At 53.5% G+C, this 20,902-nt stretch overlaps 1 protein-coding gene across 1 annotated transcript; it reads left to right on the forward strand.

The window, feature by feature from the left end:
• Positions 1-1,752: 1,752 nt before the first annotated feature.
• On the forward strand, positions 1,753-19,178 carry RBCK1 (RANBP2-type and C3HC4-type zinc finger containing 1). The gene is made up of 12 exons (XM_024559694.4): positions 1,753-2,450; positions 3,529-3,673; positions 8,965-9,058; positions 9,163-9,361; positions 10,472-10,593; positions 10,675-10,848; positions 11,860-12,020; positions 13,010-13,121; positions 15,914-16,093; positions 16,721-16,819; positions 17,134-17,277; positions 18,456-19,178. Exons 1-12 carry the CDS (start codon positions 2,429-2,431, stop codon positions 18,534-18,536), a joined length of 1,533 nt encoding a protein of 510 aa, XP_024415462.1. The 5' UTR covers positions 1,753-2,428; the 3' UTR covers positions 18,537-19,178.
• The last annotated feature ends 1,724 nt before the right edge of the window (positions 19,179-20,902 follow it).

Consider the following 20,902-nt stretch of genomic DNA (forward strand, 5'->3'; position numbering starts at 1 on the left):
GAAGGTGCTATGAGGCGTCGGCGCATGGAGATCAGGCAACTACACAGCTCAGAGGCAGGTGAAGCACTGACTCGTTTATTAAAAGTACAAGTGGATTTTTATATTTTCCTTTTTGGCATAGATTAACATTTGCAAGTATATAGCATGATCAGTTAAGGAGAAAAATCAATACAAAGGTAACCAGGAAAAGTACGAAAGTTTCCATGGATTTAATTTTATTGAACAAGGACTGTTTTGACCAAAGTTTCCATAGATTCAGTTATAGTGAACAAAGATTATTTTAACTAGGAGAGTCATAAATCAGACGATTAGACATTTTCAGAAATTGTTCACAGGGCAAGAGTATACAGTAGATTGAGCAGAGGCAATAAGACCTTTGTGATATCTAACTTAGCTATCTACCTTTTCTGTCTAAAATGTTTCTGTGTACTATAAACTTTAACTTCATAGTAACTGTTTCTATATGCTTAATAGCTAACCAGCTTTTCTTATTTCTATGGCTGTCTAATTGATATATATTCTTATTTAAGGTAAGGGAGGGGCTGTTACTCTAACGATTTTTAGACATTCAGGGACTTGTTGACTAGAGACGCATTGGCCTGATTATATCCTGTTTGTGTCAGCTGTGGGTCAATTCTAAGAGTGGTGATCATTTCTAGGAGGTTCCAGATGATTAAGGCAGTAAAAATACAGATTCCAAGAAAGAGAAAGAACAAAATCACACACAGATCCCAAGTAAGGCCACGTCCTCCAGGCCAGGATACGCTTCCTTGAAGACATATCCCCCATGTCTGGACCTTGTCAAACAACATGGTTGACCGTACTGGAACTGGACGTGGCAGAAGCCAGGAAGGAGACTACGAAATGCTGGATGTAGATGTGTATGTGAAATTTCAGATAGAGAGGACAGGGAAAACCTTTGGATAAAAACCAAAATAAAGGGAGAGAGTAAGCCATGAAAATATTTGGATTATGGAAAGTGCAAAGGCCCTGAGGTGGGTGTATACTCTGCCTTGTTCTGGGACTCAAGCCAGTGGGGCTTGAGTGGAGTGAGCCAGGGGATAGCAAAGAAGGAGAGGAGGCAGTTTACTCACTTTCACAGGCTTTTGAGTGAGATGGAAACTACGGGGAGTGTTTTGAGGAGTGACATAGTTTGATTCACATTTTAGCAGGACCCTCTGGCAGCTGAGTGGAAAATGGGATTATAGGGGCCAAAAGGAAAAGCAAGGAGCCCAAAGAGGAGATTGTAAAACACCAGAGAAGAAATGATGAACAGCGGGATGGGGTGTGGAGGGGGTGAGAGGTGACAGATTCTGGATCTAATCTGAAGAGGGACCCCACAGGACCTGACGATCTACGGGATGAGGAGTGGGAGGAAAATACGGGACAGTTGTCCGGACGACGCCAAGAGCCTCCAGCGTGTGGCAGGCCAGCGCAAACTTTATTAGCGGCCCAATAAACAGGTGGAGAGTGATCGCCGAGAGGAGGCAGAATCTGGCTGGCCGAGGGTGGCTTCCTGAGCCCGCCAGGCCTGAATTCAAACCCGACTCTGTGGCCTCTGGCAGTTCTTAAACTAAGTCTCCGTTTCTTCTTCTGCAAACCGCGCTAAGAACCGGGTCTGCGCACCCTGGTGCCGGCGGCTCCGTCCAATCCCCAGCCCCGGGAGCTGCCCCGCCCCTACCCCTTCCTCCCCGCCCCCCCAGCCCCGCCCCCCGTACCAGACAGAAGTGCGGGCGGGGCCCACCAGGAGTCGGGAGTCCTTTGGGGGTGGAGTGGGGCTGCCCGGGGCTAACGGGCTGGGCGCCAGGGGCCGCGGTGGACTGGAGCAGGGCAATGTGCGCCAGCGACTGTCCCGGGTGGCCCCGGGTGGCCGGACGCCGGGGGTGGGGGTAGGGTGTCCCGGATCTTGTGACAATCTCCCGCCCCCACTTCCGGGGCCGCCACTTTCACTTTCTCTTCCGCCGAAACTGCTCCCCTCCTCCTCCCGACTCACTGGGGCTGGAGGGCAGGGAGTTTGGCTGAAATCTCGGGCGCCTGGGCGCTCCCAGCAGGAAGAAGTGGGGGCCCTGCCCGGAGCTTTCCAGCGTCCCGGCCGTGCGGTGTGGCCGCCCCGCCCCACCAGGCCGGTCCTGTTTTTTTCGGTCGCCCATTGCGGGCTTGGCTAGGTACCTCCTGCCCTTTCACCTGCGACGCAGGGTCCCGGCATGTCCCCTATCCTAGGCCCAGGCCCAGGCCCCGGTCCTCGGGTAGTGTGATGCTACCGACTGCTGCAGGGGACACGGAGGCACAAAGGGGGCTTGGGCCACGCCGGAGGCCACTGGCCGGGGCTGAGTTGCTCCTGATCTCTCGCCCTCTGCCTGGTGACCTGGAGATAGCATTTCCCCGGAGCTAGAGCCCCCTCCTGGGGTGATGGGAGCAACCACGCCAGATGGACGAGAAGACCAAGAAAGGTGGGCACAGCCTGGATGCGACTGGGAAACTTCGGGTGGAAGGTTGACCCTGCCAGGACCCTGCCTCCCCTGCCTTCACTGCCAAGAAAGGCCTGGGAGAGGGGCTTTAACCCTGGTCTCCTTCTGCCCACTTGTCCTTCATTGTCCTCCCTGGGGGCCCAGTTACTATCAAAGCTGTCGGGTCATTCATTTCTGTGGGTCATTCATCTCCGTGATGCCCCTGAGGCCTCCGTGGGCCAGAGCTGGGAGCTCCCAGAGGACACAGGAAACTGCCCAGGCTGGTGGGGGAGACAGACCTCACCGATCTGAATACCAAGGGTCCTTGCCTCCCCTGTAGCCCCCTCCACCTTGTGTTGTAGAACATACGTCACCACCCTACTCAAACCCTCCTCTGCTTCTCTGTGTTCTTCGGACAAAGCCCAGAGCCCTTGGGTAGCTGGCAAGGCCCTGCTGGCTTGGCTGGCCTCACAGCCTTCCTCCATTCACCCCCTTGCTTATTCTGCTGGAGCTCCACTGGCTTTTTCTGATCTAATCCAACCACTTCTTGCTCAAGGCCTTTGCTCTTAACCTTCCTCTCCACCTGGAACACTTCCCGATTGGGTCTTGAAAGATCCAGCTTCTCCTCTTTCAGGTCTCAGCTTAAATATCACCTCCTCCTAGAAGCCTTCCCTGATTTCCTTGCCCTGTTTATTTTGTTGCCAACATGCATCGCAATCTGTTTTTCTCTTATTAAACTTGCCCGTCTTCTTACCGGAGTGAAAAATCCTGTTTATGTAATTCACTTGCTGAATCCCACTTTCTGGGACAGTGGCTGGCACACAGTAGGAGCTTAGTAAATTCTCGTCAGCTAAATGAATGGAAGTAAGGGGAACTTGGGGAGGAATATGGAGGAAAAACAGAACCAAATGAACAGGCAGGGGGACTGGGGAGTATGAGAGAAGGCTCCCCAGGGTATGTAGGAGTTCACAGGAAGACAGAAGCAGCAGCTTGTACAAAGGATCACCTCCTGTCTCAGCCCTCACCCCCAGCTCCTGAAAAATAAACTGTTTTAACTTGCTTCCGCTGTGTTGAATTTTAGCCGAGGAGATGGCCCTGAGACTTACCCGAGCAGTGGCAGGTGGGGACGAGCAGGTGGCTATGCAGTGTGCCATCTGGCTGGCAGAGCAACGCGTACCCCTAAGAGTGCAACTGAAACCGGAGGTCTCCCCAACACAGGACATCAGGTGAGGAGCGTGTGGCTGGCCCAGGACTTAGGGAGGGCGCGCTGAAGCCCAGTGGGCCATACTGTATTCCTGCCAGTAGAACAGTTCCTCGTTTATATTTTTCCCTCTTTTACAGAATTTATTTTATACTTACACCAAACAGCATTTTAAACACTGACATGGAGAACTCCCTGATAAGGTGAAGCAAAGACACAAGTGTTTATCGTACGAGAAATGAGATATACCATCACTTATAATCTTCAAAAATTATTGCACTTTAACTTCCATAATTTTTTTAAGTTATTTATTTATTTATTTAAATCCTCACCCAAGGATGTTTCTTGATTTGAGAGAGAGAGAGAAAGGGAATCAGTGTGAGAGAGGAGCATCCATCAGTTGCCTCCTGTACGCTCCCTGACTAGGGATTGAACCTGCAGCCCTTTTGGGAGGATGGGAGGATGCTTTAACCATCTGAGCCACTCGGCCAAGGCTAAATTTTTAATTTATTGATTGATTTTTTTAGAGAGAGAGGAGAGAAACATCGATTTAGTGTTCCACTTATTTATGCATTCATTAGGTTGATTCTTGTATGTGCCTTAATGGGGGATCGAACCTGCACCTTGGAATAGCAGGACGGTGCTCTAAGCAACTGAGCTTCCCGGCCGGAGCTCACTTTTATAGCATGACAATGCATTCATGAAACCATCTGTAGACAACTAGTTTCAGCAAACTAAAGAACACTTTTAAGCAGATATGACAGCCCTAAATTGATTATTAGGTCAGAATTTTTAAACTTCACTTATATCAGCAGTAATGGTGGAGAGGGAGAGTACTGCTCCTTCGCCGAGCTGCACAGCGAGAACCAGCAATACTGTGGGAGAACTCGTGGCCCTTTCCAAGGTCACGGGGCTCTTGCCACCTGCAGTGTCGGCCCTCGCCTCTCCCCGCGCTTGTGGACTGGTTGGACGACCCATAGGGGTCAGGATTCCTTCTGGTAGCTTTGAGGAATGGTTCAGTGAGAATAAACTGAAGAATGTGTGTGCGGGATCCTCACCAACCCAGCAAGGCCTCGGGACCCTCGGACCTCTGCTAGAACAGTCGCTGTCATGGGCGGGTGCTGGTGTCAGGAGGCCTGCCTTCCAACCCCAGCTCTGGCACTAATCACCGGTGAGGTCGAGGGCAGGTCATGTCACTTCTGAGTTTCCGTCTCTGTCATTTGAAAAATGGGGCGTAGTAGCTATCTTCTGGGGTTGTTAAGGGTGCATTAGGATGTTAGGCCTCCTATTACAGAAAAGCACATAATGACAGTGGCATAAACGAGTGTGATGGCAGGCAGTCCAGATGTGGAGGCTCTGCCCCCGCGGGCCTCAGAGTCTCTTGCTTCTCCTGTCTTGTTCTTCTGTTTGTGGCCTCCATTCTGAGGTTCACATCTTGGTCCAAAATGGTCACTCCAGCTCCAATCATCACATCAGCATCCTTACCAGCAGGAAGGAGGGAGGGAAGAAAGGCCACCCCTCCCACGCTTCTTTGAAGAGCTTAGCTCAGAAAGTTGCACGCACTTCTTCCACGTGATTCCTGTAGACCAGAACTTGTTCTCCTAGCCTGGAGGGAGCGAGTGAAATACAGCCAGGGGACAGCAGGAATGCAGAGGTTCTTGCTCTGGCCGCTCATTGGGTAGAGCGTTGTCCTGACGTGCCCAGGTTGTGGCTGATCCCTGGTCAGGGCACATACAAGGATCACCCCATGAATGGATCACCCCATTAAGTGGAGTAACAAATCCATGTTCCTCTGTCTCTAAAAAAATAATAATAAATAAATAAACTTTTTTCATGAAAGAAAAGGAATTCAGGAGAAAAGGAAGCAAGAGAAAATGGATACTGTTAGTCTTGTTAGTCTTTGTCCCAGGAGACCTGTGAAACACAGCGGACGCGGTTTCCATGGGGATTGCATTGATCTCTAGATCGATTGGCCAGTTTGGTTTAAGCAGAATACTCATATCCTCTTCAACTAGGTGTATCAACCTGAGACGGCACCTGTGTATTCTTTCTTACAAAAATAAGGAATTTAGCAAACTCCCCTCACCTTCCCTTTTCCTGGCTCTGATTTTTGTGGAAGTACTATAGTAGGAGTCTTCCCAGTTGACTCCACCCAGTCCCTCCAATTAAATGGCGCTGTGGTTCCTGCTGTAAAACATAGTGCTGCAGCCCTGCCTGGTGTGGCTCAGCTGGGTGGGAGTCATCCCGCAAGGTAGCCAGTTCGATTCCTGGTCGGGGCATGTGCCTGGGTTGCAGATTCCACCCCCAGGAACGGTGTGTACAGAAGGCAGCCAATCAATGTTTCTCGTCTCTGTTTATCTCCCTCTCCTCCTCCCTCCCTTCCCCTCTCTATGTGATACATATATGCATATATCATATGTGTATGATATATGTATATGTATGATATGTGTGTGTGTGTGTGTAATACACTGCTGCCCCACAGCTTTGTTTACAGCCATTGTACTAGTTACTGTAACAACATAATACGATTAGCTGTTGTATCAGTCAGTGAAACCTGAGTGCCAGAAAGGAATTGTTTCTGGGAAAAATAAGTTGATTGCTTTAGAAAGACAACAGAGAGACACGTTACCAAAAAAAACCCACTTAGCACTCTAGCGTGAGGCAGTTGTAAAAAAAATGGTAAAAATCCACAAGAATTCTGTACTGAGATGCTTTGAGAGTGTCTTTAAGTTTTTGCTCCACTTTAAAGAAAAAGCTGATACTGCAAAGCATGGACCATGTATTATGGGTGTGGTTCATCCAAAAATAAAAATCACGGGAAACTCCAGGGGCGGAGTGACACTCAAAGAACAGCCATTGGCTGTTCACCGGGAGATGGGCGGACGACTCTGTGTGTGTGACTCGTGAGGTGGAATGAAGTGTTTGAGGTTCGTCTGCGGCTGTTTCTGCAGTTCTCCACCTTAACGAGTTTTCTGATTAAACTCATCAGTGACTGATGACATTGGATACGAGGGCTCCAACTATATTTTTTTGTCATTGGTGCTAAAGTTATAGCTTGTAGCTTCTGTTGTTTTTTTTTTTTAAACTATAATTGAGGCTTCTAAGCTTTGTTTCTAGGTTGATTCTAAAAACCTAAACCCACTAAAATAGCATGTACAGTACTTCAATTTTGGAAATATGATTCATTGTAGGATAAGTAATGCAGTTGAAAATGTATGTACTTTTTTAAAATATATATAATCTTTATTTTATTTTTTCCCATTACCATTCAGTCCCCTTATACCCCCTTTCCCTCAGCAATCCCCACACCATTGTCCGTGTCCATGAGTCCTTTTTCCTTTTTGCTCCATCACTCTACCCCCTAACTCCCCGCCCCGACTAGCTGTCATCTGCTCTCCATCTGTGAGTCTGTCTCTGTTTTCCTTGTTAGTTCCATTTGTTCATTAGATTCTGTATATGAGTGAAATCATACGGTATTTGTCTTTCTCTGAGAGGCTTATTTCACTTAGCATAATGTTCTCCAGGTCCATCCACACTGTTGCAAAGGGTAAAACTTTCTTCTTTTTTACGGCCAAGTAGAATCCATTGTGCGAATGTCCCACAGTTGTTTTACCCGCTCACGCACTGAAGGGCACTCGGGCTGAAAGTGTGTGCGCTTTAATGCTCCACATGTTTCGATGGAGAAGGTCAGTCCCCTTAATTTCCTGTTAGTTCTCTTGCATTCTCATGCATCAGACTCAGCTATTCGTATTTCTTGTATTTCAAAAACTCTTTAGAAAAGATTTTCTTTATTTATTTTTAGAGAGGGGAAGGGAGAGAGAAAGCAAGGGAGAGAAATATCAATGTGTGGTTACCTCTTGTGCACCCCCTACTGGGGACCTGGCCCACAACCCAGGCATGTGCCCTGACTGGGAATTGAACCGGTGACCCTTTGTTTGCAGGCTGGCGCTCAATCCACTGAGCTACACCAGCCAGGGCTATTTCACAAACTTTCCATATGGGAAAGTGGATGGTAAGCTTTTGAAGTCTTTACATGCCTAAAAATTTCTGTTTTACCCTCACTTCATTGATAGTTAGCTGGGTGTTGAAAATCATTATCGTGAAGAATTTTGAGAGTATTTTCTGAATTATTTTAAAGTAAATTTCAAATGTTATTTCGTTCTTGAATAATTCGATGTCTTTAAAAAAATAAGGACTCAAAAATAACCTCACCACCATTTTCACACCTAAAAAATTACTAATTCCTTTAAATTCCCCAATACTCTGTTTATATTCAACTTGCCCTAATTATCTCATTCCTGCGTTTTATACTTGTTTGTTCCGATCAGGAACCAGGTGAGATCTACACATAGCACTTATCATTGTCTGAGCCTTTTTTCTTCTCCTCTATTTTTAGGCCATTACTTTTTTTAAGAAAACTGGTCTTTGACCTTTAGAATTTTCCCTCCATCCTGGATTTATTAATTGCCTCCTCCGGGTGTCATTTACTATCTGTCACTTTCCCTGTGAACTTGTAGTTGGAGCTAAGGGCTAGGTTAATCAGGAGTTACTTGTTAATTTCCAGGAGTTCTTCCTTCCTCCTTTTCTGATTGCTTGTTCTCCCAAATCTCTCTGAAGGTGCGAAGGGAGCTTTACTGTTACTGCTTGGTGTCCTAATAGATGTTTCCTGTGGGATCATTTCCCCTGGGATTCATCTCGGCTCTCCCTTTTGTGCTTTTGGTCTTCCAAAACTGTGTTAGGATCCTGGAGAAGGTTGGTGTGTAAAGCCACTTTCTCTGGAACAGGACTGTTGGGATTGCAATCCTGCCTCTAACACTTAGTAACGGCTTCCGTGGCAGAGTCAGCGAACCTGCCTGTCGCTCTGTTTTCATCTGTAAATAGGGACCACACAGTGCTGCCTCGTGGGTTTGTGGAGGGGATTAAATGAGTTAATGCATACGCAGTGCTCTGCAGAGGCTTGGCCTACGGTGAATAATCACTGGGGCGGCTTAGCTGAGGAGCAAGGGAGGGAATGATAGAAGAGGCCGGAGAGGTGGTGAGGGGCCAGATCCCGAGACCTTTCTGTGCACAGTGAGCGTGGATTTTATTCCAGGGGCAGCGTGGGGCCATTGGAGGGGCCTCAGCAGTGGGTTCTTATAAAGGAGGAAGCACGGGAGTGCGAGAATCCAGGAGAGAGGCCCCTCGCACAGCCTAGGGGCTCGCGTGTGTGTGTGTGTGTGTGTGATGCACACACGTACAAACATGTCCACGCTGATTGCTGGTTGCTGAGGTCGGACCTGCAGCCAGAGCCCTTGTTGCTCCCGTTCTCCTCCGCAGGCTGTGGGTGAGGGTGGAGGACGCCCAGATGCACACCGTCACCATCTGGCTCACAGTGCACCCTGACATGACAGTGGCTTCCCTCAAGGACATGGTGAGTGAGGGGACTGAAGGCAGACATCAGGGCGGGGGCTCCCCATGGCGGTCTGACTGTACCTGGTGCCTTTCCCTATCCCTCTCCCTTCATCCCCCTGCCAGGTGTTCCTGGACTATGGCTTCCCATCGGCCCTGCAGCGGTGGGTGATCGGGCAGCGGTTGGCCCGCGACCAGGAGTCCCTGCACTCGCACGGGGTGCGGCAGAATGGCGACCGCGCCTACCTCTACCTGCTGTCAGCCCGCAACACCTCACTCAGCCCCCAGGAGCTGCAGCGGGAGCGCCAGCTGCGGATGCTGGAAGGTGAGGCTCCACTCTGAGTGATGAGGATGGGACTCGCCTGAGGTCATGGGGCTAGACCGGAGGGTCTCACCCACAGTGGAGAAGGGAGGACAAAGGACAGTCCAGGAGGGAGTCATTTTGGGGTCCATTTTGGGGACAGCGGCCTAGGAGAGGGGGCTGCGTTTAGTCCTGGCTCTGGCATTTATCAGCTCTGTGGCCTTGGCGGAGGCCCTTCCTGTCTTTGCTCGTTAGTTTTCTAAATCTGTAAATTAGATAAGATGATAATCACTAGTGTTTACATTTTTTACTTCATATTTTAAAATACTCCAAACCTACACGAAAGTTACAAAATTGTACACAGAACTGTATAACAGCTTCCCATGGACCGTGTGTGTGGTTCCCCAGCTGTTAACATTTTACCTCATTTGTTCTGCTGCCTTGTTGTGTCGGTAGGATTATTTATACAGTTTACTTGTGTGCACACACGTGACTTTCTTCTGAACTGTTTTGAGAGGACGGGGCAGACACGAAGGCCCTCTCCCACGACTGCTCCGGTGTGTATTTCCTTTAAGAGGAAGACCCGTTTTCTTGTGTTGCCACAGGCAGCTGTGGAGCTGAGGAAACTGACGGTGACACAGCGCTGTCACCGTGCTGGCCTTCGTAACAGACGCCCTGGCGTCCAGCTGTCCCCTCGCCGGGGTCCTTTAGTGTTTGGGGCCCTCAGTTTCCCCTTGACCCTCCTGTACTGGCATACCGAGTCCAGGCCGGGTTTCTGGTGATGGTCCAGTGCCCCCTCACCAGGGGATCAGAATTTTGGCAGGACCAGCTGAGGAGTGTTGTTTGTCCTTCTGGGTGCCTCACTTCAGGGCGCAGGAGGGCGGGTGTTAGGCAGGGTTTTCAGCCCTGAGGACATGGGAACATTCTTGGGTGGTGGAGGGACTCTGACCCTGTGGACACCAGGCCACTCAGCCAGGTCTGGGTCCACCTGGTAGGACCAAGTCGGAGACTCATTCAGGGAGGGGGAAGAGGATAGGAGGGGGCGCAGTGCAGGGTGCGGGGTTCGTGGCTGACCAGGGGGTATGGATGAAGTGGGTTGGTTGGATCCACCAGCCTCTCAATTGACCTTTCCAGATCTGGGCTTCAAGGACCTCACACTGCAGCCCAGGGGCCCATTGGAGCTGGCACCCCCGAAGCCTGGGGTTCCCCAGGAGCCAGGGCGAGGGCAGCCTGACACCACTCCCGAGCCCCCACCGGTAAGCTGCGTATCCCTGCGTCCTTGACTCACCCTGTCCAGGACCCTCAGCGCACTGGGCTCACCAGCCCTTCGTCCCCAGGTGGGCTGGCAGTGCCCTGGCTGCACCTTCATCAACAAGCCCACACGTCCCGGCTGCGAGATGTGCTGCCGGGCGCGGCCCGAGACCTACCAGGTACCCCCCACGTACCAGCCGGATGCAGAGGAGCGAGCGCGGCTGGCCAGCGAGGAGGAGGCTCTGCGCCAGTACCAGCAGGTGGGTGGGGATGTCCCCTGGCACCTGCAGACTGACCAGGAGGTGGCGGCCAGGAAGGGAGGCTCCTCCACTGCCGCTTCTCCCCGGTGGTTGCCTTGCCCCCTCACGGACGAAGGGCAGGCAGTGACCCCTTCACTTCACTGTGATCCTCCCTTGCTCGCTGACTGTGCTGCCCATCCAGGCTAACATGTCCTGCCCCCTTGTGGGTTGTGGCTCCGCCCCTAGCGTTGACGTACACACCAATTGTGCATACAAGTGTACCTGGGAGGGACCCCAACACCCTGGCTGAGACCCTGACTGCGCCCCATCTCCCACTCCCTCGTCTGCCTGTGACCTAGCTCTGCTTTACTCAGCTTTGACCTCACCCTGGACCCTGCTATTCCCGACTTCCCTGCCTCTCTGGCCATAGCCCACCCCTGATTTCCTGTGACCCCAGGACCCGGCACCTCCCTGCTCCCTGGGAGGTCGACCCCACCCTCTGGCCTGCACCCTCTGGTCCTGCCCCCAGTCATGGCCCAAGCGCTGGTTCCACAGAGACACCTGACCTTGAGTGTTCCCCGTTCAGGTCAGATGCCCCGTCTTCCACCTGCCTTCCCTTGGACCTGGTGCCACCCTTGCCCACCCCGGCCATGACCTCACTCCTGGTGCCATCTGCATGTAGTCTTGGCCTGGCCCATCCTCCGTGCTGCCTTGCTCTGCTCCCTAACTTTATCACTTCCCCTTCCCATACCCCTGAACCACTCTGCTCCACCTCCATCCCCTGGCCGCCCATTTCCCTTCCCTACCACCATCGCCACCATCACTCCTTCGCCTGGCTTGACCCCTGATTGCAGCCCCAACTTGCTTCTGCCTGGCCCTCCTCCAGCCCTGGGTCCTACCCTTCCCAGAGGCTCTGGCTCGTGCCCACTGCCTGGCCACCCCCACCCCTACCCGGGAATCCTGACTGTCTCCCAGTCTTGTTCCCATTCCGGGATCTGACTGACCCGCCCTGGCCCCTCCCCCTGTGCGCAGCGGAAGCAGCAGCAGCAGGAGGGGAACTACCTGCAGCACGTCCAGCTGGATCAGAGGAGCCTGGTGCTGAACACGGAGCCCACCGAGTGCCCTGTGTGCTACTCGGCACTGGCGCCTGGCGAGGCCGTGGTGCTGCGGGAGTGTCTGCATACCTTCTGCAGGTGCGCCCCCACCCCCAGCTCAGTGTTGGTCCCAGCCACCAATTAACCAGGGCAGAAAGGGGGTGGGTGCTATGGTCACATCTCATTGGACACCCACAAAACCCTGCCAGGTAGGCGCTGCCTCCCCGTTTTGCAGGGGAGGCATGTGAGGTACAGAGAGGCCACCGGCTCGGGCATTCTGGCTCCAGCGCCTGCCCCCCTCACTACTCCTGACCCAGGCCCATGCAGGGGCATCGAGGCCTTGGCCCTGGCCACCTGAGCCAACCTCTCGCGCTGCACCTGGCTGGTGGGCAGCCTGCCCCGTGCCAAGCCTTTGCTCCTGGCCCGCCCGTTCTGGGCTGTGGAGAGCACGTCCTGCTGTTTGGCGAGTGGCCCCTGGGTGCCCGGGACTGTGCTCCACCTGGTGAGCCAGGAGGAACGGAAAAGTTCAGTTACTGCCCGCTGGAGTTGACATTCCAGTGGGGACGCCAACTCTTCGTCCAATAATCACTGATATAACTAAATTGTGACAAATGCCTAGTATCAGTGGACTGTGGTAAAAGAGCGGGTCCCTGCCCTGGCAGGGCGGCAGGGAAGCGCTGGAGGCAGCTGGTGTGGGTGTGCGCCTGGCCGGTCTGCAGGAATGAGGGTTCGCTGTGGCCGGCACAGAGGGGTGGACAGAGGCATTAGGGAGGCGAGTCAGGGGCTCTCATGAGTACAGTTAGGCGCTTGGGCTTGTTCTGAGCCTGATAGAATGGGAGTCACTAGGGTGGGGTGTGGTGGACCCAGAGAGCCTGGGAAGAGGCTGCTGCAGTCCGGGTTAGAGACCTGGACCGGAGTGGTGGGGTGGGCAGGAGCTGGGGCCGAGGTGACGGGTTGTTGGGAGGGTCAGGGAGGAAGGGAAGTGCTGAGGTGAAGCCCACCTGGGATCAGGCTTGCGGTGTGAGGGTGGAGTCCCAATGGGTGGGTTCAGGTGACCCTCATCTCCACTCTGTTATCCCCCCCGCCAGGGAGTGTCTACAGGGCACCATCCGCAACAGCCAGGAGGCAGAGGTCGCCTGCCCCTTCATCGACAACACCTACTCGTGCTCGGGCAAGCTGCTGGAGAGGGAGATCCGGGCGGTAAGGGGCACACCTGGTCCCAGGGGGCTGGGCCCGGGGAACTGGGCCCTGGGCCGGCAGGTGGGAACTGGCTCGGGGTGCTGGTCTGAGGCAGCAGACACTTATCCAAGAGCCTTCTCTGGGTGGGATGCTAGGGACCCAAGCAGTGAACAGGACAGGAATCGAAGGAGATAGTTAGTCAAGAACCCCCCGTATGAAGGAGAGACAGCCAAGCAGTTAACAGTGGGCCTGGGTGACCTCCAGTCAGATACTCAGCCTCTCGGTGCCTCAGTCTTCTCTTGCTTAAAGTGAAAGTCAGGGTTAGTTTCTGTTTCAAGAGTTGTGAAGGTCACAGTAGAGGGAATGTGCAAAGGATTTAGAGTGGTGCTCGACACAGGGTAAGCCCTCGTCAGTTAGCTTTTGCAGGGTGGCAGGTCATTCAGACTTAGTGGCTTAAAACAACCATTTCTTTAGCTCATGAATCTGCAAGTTAGTAATTTCAGTTGGGCTTATCTGGATGATTCTTTTGGTCCAGGCTGGGCCTAGCTGATCTGATCAGGGCTTAGCTGGTGGGTCAGCTGTCCTGGACTGACATATGATGACCTTATCTGTGATGGCCGGGTTGGCTGTGCCTCTTCCCAGTAAGGTCTCCCATCTCTCGGCAGGCTGGCCAGGCTGCTCACGAGGTGTCTCAGAGTTCCAAGAGCGGGGAGCGGGGAGCCCCAGGGCAAGAGTGCTTTCCAGCTTGGCACCTTTCACACTTGCTGCTGTTCACTGGCTAAAGCAAGTCACATGCTCAAGGCAGATTCTGTGCAGGAGGGGACCACCTGCGAGTGTGGAGTCAGGGAGACGAGAACAAATGGGGCCTTTCCTCCAACAGTCTGTCACGGTGCTGTCTCTGTCTGCACCTGTGTGTGTGCTTGCTGCTGTTACTGTGAACGGTAGTATTAGCATGTTCCCTCCCTGACTGCTGGTGATCTTGAGCAGGTCCTCTCCCTGCCCTGGTCTCCCTTTCCCCAGTTGTAAAGTGGACTGTTTAGAGATTCTTTTATAGGCATTCTTTTTATTTATTTATTTTTAGAGAGAGGGGAAGTGGGGGAGAAAGGGAAAGAAACAGCAGTGTGTGGTTGCTTCTCGTGTGCCCCTACTGGGGACCTGGCTTGCAACCCAGGCATGTGCCCCGACTGGGAATTGAACCGACGACCCCTTGGTTCATATAGGCTGGCACTCAGTCCACTGAGCCACACCAGCCAGGGCTGATTTATGGTTTTTAAACTGCTGGGGAATGGCCTTCCCAGAACTGGGCATCTTAGGGCTCCTAGGCAAAAATGTGAGACATAGCCAAAGGTGGCTGAGGTCCAGAGGAGAGACCCCCTGGCACGTGGACAGACCCCTGTTTTCTTCCCATCACTCCTGCCTCTGTCCTGTGACCCTTCTTCTGAGAAAGCCCTGATCTCACCAAGCATTTCCTGGGGCCCAAGGAGTTCTGCCTCAAGGGGGGAAAGGGCAGGCAGAGGGGTAGAACTTGGAAACTCCCACCCTTTACCCCAGGAGCAGCCCCATTTTTATCTCATCGGTGGGGTGTCTGAGAAGGGCAGCTCCAGGAGGTTGCTGAGGCCCGGTCTCTGTGCCCTGGAAGGTCAGTCCACATGACCTGACACCCACAGTCGTCGCTCAGAGGCGCGTCCTGTGCAGTCCACCCATGCCAAGGGCCTGCGGGGCCTGTGCTTGCCTGGAGCCCCTGCGAGGTGATATATGCCCCAGAATGACCTAGGAGTGGTCAAGTGTGTCAGAGAGTGAAAGGGACAGGGAGCAGCAGGGTCATTCAGTGGAGGTTGTTTTACAGAAACACGCCTGAACTGTCGAGAACCAGAACAGAAATGACAGAAGAGTCTCCACAACTCCCACCACCCCAGAAGACCCCTGATTGCATTTTTCTCCTGTTAACTTTAGAGTGTCTGGGGAGGCACGATGTTTTTCCTTTTTAAATCAACTTTGTGAAGGTGTACTTGGCACACAATAAAATATACCCATTGTAAGTGCAGTTGGGTGAGTTTTGACAGATGTCTCTTATAACCACCACCCAATCAACGTGTAGAACACAGGCGTGATTTTTATTTCATTGTGACTGGTGCAGACACAAGGGCTCTTGCTATTTGGCTACAAACTTTCTAAATATCATTATAAATCTCTATGGCATGTCTTGTCTGTACCTCCTCTGTTAATAATCCCAGTGTGTCCGTGTGTAAGTAATGTTTCAGGGAACACTTTGCATAGTGTTTCTTTCTCCTCAATGTTGTTTTCTTAGGATGAACTTGTAGAAGTGAGTGATTCCCAGAAGATTGAGAAAGGTTTGGGATGATTGTAACGGTATCACCACATGGCTTTCTCAGAGTGAAATGTACCCGGGATGCTAGTTTAACCACATATCCCCTAGCATTGCTTGTTATCATTTTTGTCCATTTTTTCTTTTATTTTTTTATCGTGGTAAAATATATATGAAATCTACCATATTGACCATTTTTAATTGTGCAGTTCTGTGGCAGTAAGTATATCCACGTTGTCAACAATAAAAATAAAGGACGAAACGTACATTCACATTATTATTGTGCAGCCATCATCACCGTGTCCCTTCAGAACTTTTAATCCACCTTTTGAGTGGAGTTTTTAAATATTGATGTGAAGAAAAGAGCCTGGCGTTGGGTTGGACTTTATGGGTTGGGGGCTTCCAGGAGGGTGTTTGGTGGCTGGGGGCGGGGGGCACCTGTCAGGTTTTCTGAGCCCCGGAGACCAAGGCTGGGGTCTGTTGGCAGCTGCTGAGCCCCGAGGACTACCAGCGGTTCCTGGACCTGGGCATCTCCATCGCTGAGAACCGCAGTGCCTTTAGCTACCACTGCAAGACCCTGGACTGCAAGGGGTGGTGCTTCTTTGAGGACGACGTCAACGAGTTCACCTGCCCCGTGTGCTTGCGCGTCAACTGCCTGCTCTGCAAGGTGTGGCTGGGGACCCACGCTGCCTAGTCACCCTGGTTCTGCCAGGAGCTCCCCACCCGTCAGTGCTTGTTCCACGAAGGGCCTGGGTGTCATGAAGCTGCCCCAGGCCTGTCCCCCAACCTGAGCCTAAGCCTTGGACCAAGCTCTGGCCCTGGCCTGAGCCCTTACCCCACACTAAGCCCCAACCCCTGCCCTATGCTGAGCCTTGACCCCAAACCCAGGCCCATCCCTGCCCCGTCATCTCCACAGTTGGTCGTTAAGAGAGTGGTGAAGAGGAGGCAAGTCTGGGCCTGGGTGCCCCAGGCAGGCTTGGTCTCTGAGCACTGGGCTTGCCTGAGGCTGAACCTAGGCAGGCTCGAGGGCCACGGCCTGGGTGAGGGGTGGTCTGGGGTTTCTGGGCCCATCAGGACTTGAAATAAAGGGGTACGTGTTACCGTACATGCTGACCCTGACTTCACCTGCCCAGCCTCTGTCTCTCCTGTAAAATGGGGGTATGGTTCAGAAAGCGGGGGCCTGTCAGACACAACACCTAGAGGCGCTGTGCGTGTGTGCAGATGCCCATTGTGTTCCCACTCTCCCGGATCCCTCCCGGGGAACCTTCTCACCCCAGCCCCTCACTTACTGCAGGCCATCCACGAGAAGATGAACTGTAAGGAGTACCAGGACGACCTGGCCCTGCGGGCTCAGAACGACGTGGCTGCCCGGCAGACGACGGAGATGCTGAGGGTGAGTCTGGGGCGGGGCTGAGGGCCTGGGGATTCAAGTTCTGGGAGCTGGTAGCGGGTGGGGGACCCGAGGCTCTGACCTCCCTGCTGGTGTCACTCCTATCTAGAGCTGGCACTTGGGATAAGTGCTCAGGGCACACGCAGCAGGATAAGTGACCAGGTGGAGGGAGGAGGCCGCAGAAACATGGAGCCTCGGAGAGGGACGCCATAGCTCCCGTGGCAGGGTCTCCAGTTTCCCTCCACAGTGGGGAGGGTGCCGGTGGGGGCAGCGGCTGAGGCCCGAGGTCAGCCCCCGCCCCACCCCCGCCCCGCCAGTCCATGCTGCAGCAGGGCGAGGCCATGCACTGCCCGCAGTGCCGGATCGTGGTGCAGAAGAAGGACGGCTGTGACTGGATCCGCTGCACTGTCTGCCACACCGAGATCTGCTGGGTCACCAAGGGCCCGCGCTGGGGACCGGGGGTGAGTCCTTGGGGAGCAGAAGCTCGGGACAGTTGTGGGGAGGGGCCCTCCTGGGCCTTGCCCAAGAGTGAAGTTGGGCAAACTATGGCCCAGGGGCCCGATCCAACCCCTAGCCTGTAATTATAAGCTTGTGAAGTAAGAACGTTTCTTAAATTTTTTAAACGGTTGAAAAATATCAGAAGAATATTTTGTGATATGAAAATTATATGAAATCCAGCTCTGGCCGGGTAGCTCAGTCGGTTAGAGCATCAGTCTGATATACCAAGGTTGTGGGTTTGATCCCCAGTCAGGGCACATACAAGAATCATCCAATGGAAGCGTGAATAATAAGTAGAACAGCAAGTTGATGTCTCTCTCTCTCCCCCCTTTCCTCTCGCTCTCTGAAAATCAATAAATTAAAAAATGAAATTGAAAACAAATGGTATGAAATCTGAATGTCATTGTCCATAGGGAGTTTTAGGGGAGCGCAGGCGTGCTCATTCCTTTGCGTGCGGTCTCTGGCTGCTTTGGAGCTACGAAGGCAGAGACTGTGTGGCCTGCGAAGCCAGAAATAACGGACTGGCTCTTTGCGGAAACAGGCTGTGCCCCTTGCCCTAGAGGACAGCGGTGAAGGGTGCGGTCTGGAGTCAGGTGGCGTGGGTGCCTGGCCCTGGCACAGGCGAGCTGCGCGGCCCCGGCTGTCCCTGCCCTCTTTGAGCGTCATTTCCTTCTGTAAAATGGAGGTGACAGCCGGGCCTGCCTCACGCAGGCTGGTTGTCAGAATCAAGTGGAAAGGTGTGGGGAAGGTGCTCAGCAGGGCGCCCATCAGACTGCAAGCACTTCGTGTGTGGCGGCTGCCCGGGGTGTGTTCCCGGCGTGGGGGGGTTGTGGTTGTTACAGATACGCAGGCACTGAGAGGGGGGGACGGCCCTTACCGAATATGCAAAGGTCCCTCAGCGCCTTTCCCTGCTCTGGGTCTGGGATAGGCAGATGGAGGCTATGGAATTGGGGTGCCTAAAAAGGCCTTCGCAATGGCCTCCATCAGGTTGCTGAGGCTGAGAGGGCCAGCTGAGAAGTGGGGGGAACCGCCTGAGCGACAGACTGGAGTGGAGTGTGCACTGTGTTGGGGTGTGATGGAATAGCAGGGGTGGGGGGACACCGTCTTCCCTGCCCTGACCTTCTCTCCCCTCATCCTCTAGGGCCCCGGAGACACCAGCGGGGGCTGCCGCTGCCGGGTGAATGGGATTCCCTGCCACCCCAGCTGTCAGAACTGCCACTGAGATGCTGGTGGCCCCATGCCCACGCTGACCCAGCCCCACGTCCACAAGTTGCTGTGGGAGAGGGCAGATGCTTTGGCTCTGATTTCTGGCTTGGGAGATGCCTTTGCACTTGGCTGAGACAGGGGCCCCGGCAGAGGCCAAGGCCCTGAGCTGCATGGAGGCCTTGTTTGCTACAGTGTTGCAAGCGCCCTGCCTGAGCTGGCTGTTGTCCACAGCTGCCTCTGCCCCAGTGCCTTTGTCCTTCCCCTGGGGCTTGCTGGCCAGACCTCTCATCTCTTCTTTGTGGCTCCTGCTCTGCCTGACCCAGCCTTAAACACAGCCCTGGCCAGAGGCCTTGCGGGTTGGAGCCTCTGAGAGCCCCGTGTGAGTGCACACACTCCTAATCCCCCATCTGCCACCGTCTCCCACACCCGGAGCAGTCACACCTGCCACTTCCCATTGGCCTTCTGGGGCCAACCTTTCTCTGGCTTTGCTATTGGAGGCCTGGGCCCCCTTGGAACTGCTGCTAACCCTATTTAGAGCCAAGAGGGAGACCTGGCAGTTTCTGGAGCACAGCCTGCCTGCCCTGGGTTCCGCTGCTCCCTCTTTGCTACTGGTGTAAGCTAATTAAAGTGGTTTTCCAGGAAGGGACAAGTGTGATGTCTGTGAGAGGACACGGGCTGGGACTCTGCACACACGCAGGATCTCCGGCTCTCCAGGGACTGTGGCAGGAAGTGTATGTACGAGCTGCCTGTACTCCCTGTGCCCAGCTTGAGGGCGGCAGGAAGCTCGCCTGGACAGGCGGGGTTTTGCACACTGCCGGGCGTCCACAAAGCGGGGTCTGTGGATCTGCAAGGGCTTGAGGGGCAGGAAGGGGCTGAGCAGCAGATACAGGCGGGCGGGGAAGTCTTGCTGCTCCCCCGGGCCGCTCAGTGGCCATCCGGGGTTGGGGAAGTTACATTTCAGGATCAGGTGAAGCTGCTGCAGTTGAGGGGTGGGGTTGTCCCTCCTGATTTTACCGTCTCAGGCAAGATGTCACAGTATTAGTCCAGCGATATTCATTAGTCGCTTTCCTGTGCTGGTCGGAGATTAGTAATACACAGTTCTCTAAGTTTTCACTGCAATCTCAGACACACCCCCTCCCCCTGGCGAGATCCAGGCCAACAGGTCTGGGCTGTGCTGTGGAGCATCACAATGGGGCGGGGGAGGGGGGGGCCTGTCTTTGCTGTTCAAGGCCTGGGCTTCAGGCTCCAGAAGTTGGGGCGTGTGGTTTTGGGGGAATGCGCTCATTCTAGCCCCTGGAAACTCACTGCCACTCTGTCATCGGATGCCACGACTAGAAAGAGGTGACCCCAGGCACTGTGAGCAGAGCTATCAGAGAACACACATGCCTTCCTGCCCTTCCAGTGCTGGCTCACAGCAGCTGTCTGAGCTCAAGGGCAGCCTCCCACCTGGGAGCGAGACAGGGTCCAGCAGAGCCACTGACTTGGAGGACACAGAAGCATTGAGACCTGGATTGCAGGAGTGAGATGGGGCCCAGGTCAGGGCAGGCGGCTTTCTCTTACCAGCTCCTCCCTCTGCCTGTCCTGCCACGGCCCATCTTGGCATCCTTCGGGGGCCTGGGCACGAGAGAAAAGCAAAGACTGTTCTCTTGGTTCAGAGGATTCACACTGGTAAGCCACGGGCTGTACCCAGCCCACCCAATGTTGTTTTAGAAATGTGAATTTGTGCCCATGGATTTTAAACGAGAAACTATGTTAAGATCTACATGCCTAGCCTTTCTTGAAAAAAGTGAAGCTTGGTAACCCTAGGCCCTCATTTCCCTGTGGCAGGAACAGCCGAGCCATGTCCGGTAGCTCCCTTCAGGAGGGCGCCCTCCCCGCTCTGGTTGACCGTGGTCTTTCTCACCCTCAGTGTGCCTTGTGCTGAGGTCCTTTCCAATGTCCTTGCACCATTCTTTTTCTCATAAATATTAACAGGTATTAAGGAAGTGCTTTCTACCAATGGCTGTTTTTTAAAAAAGACTTTATTTCTAGAGAGGGGAAGGGAGGGAGAAAGAGAGGGAAAAAAACATCAATGTGTGGTTGCCTCTCAAGTGAGGCCCCACCAGGGACCTGGCCCACAGCCCAGGCATGTGCCCTGACTGGGAATTGAACTAGTGACCCTTGGGTTCGCAGTCTGGTGCTCAATCCACTGAACCACACCAGCCAGGGATACCTATGGTTGTTTCCAAAGTGAGGACAAGACAGGAAGGAGGCTTCATTGGCTGTGTCTTTTCACTCGGCCCACTTCATTCATGCTGACTCGTACAGGGAGTTGGAGTTTGCTGCAGCCAAAATGGAGGGCACAGGGCGGCCCCAGGGGTCTGGTGCCACACTCAGCGGACC

Source organism: Desmodus rotundus, chromosome 6, assembly GCF_022682495.2.
Source record: "Desmodus rotundus isolate HL8 chromosome 6, HLdesRot8A.1, whole genome shotgun sequence".
NCBI classification, from domain to species: domain Eukaryota; kingdom Metazoa; phylum Chordata; class Mammalia; order Chiroptera; family Phyllostomidae; genus Desmodus; species Desmodus rotundus.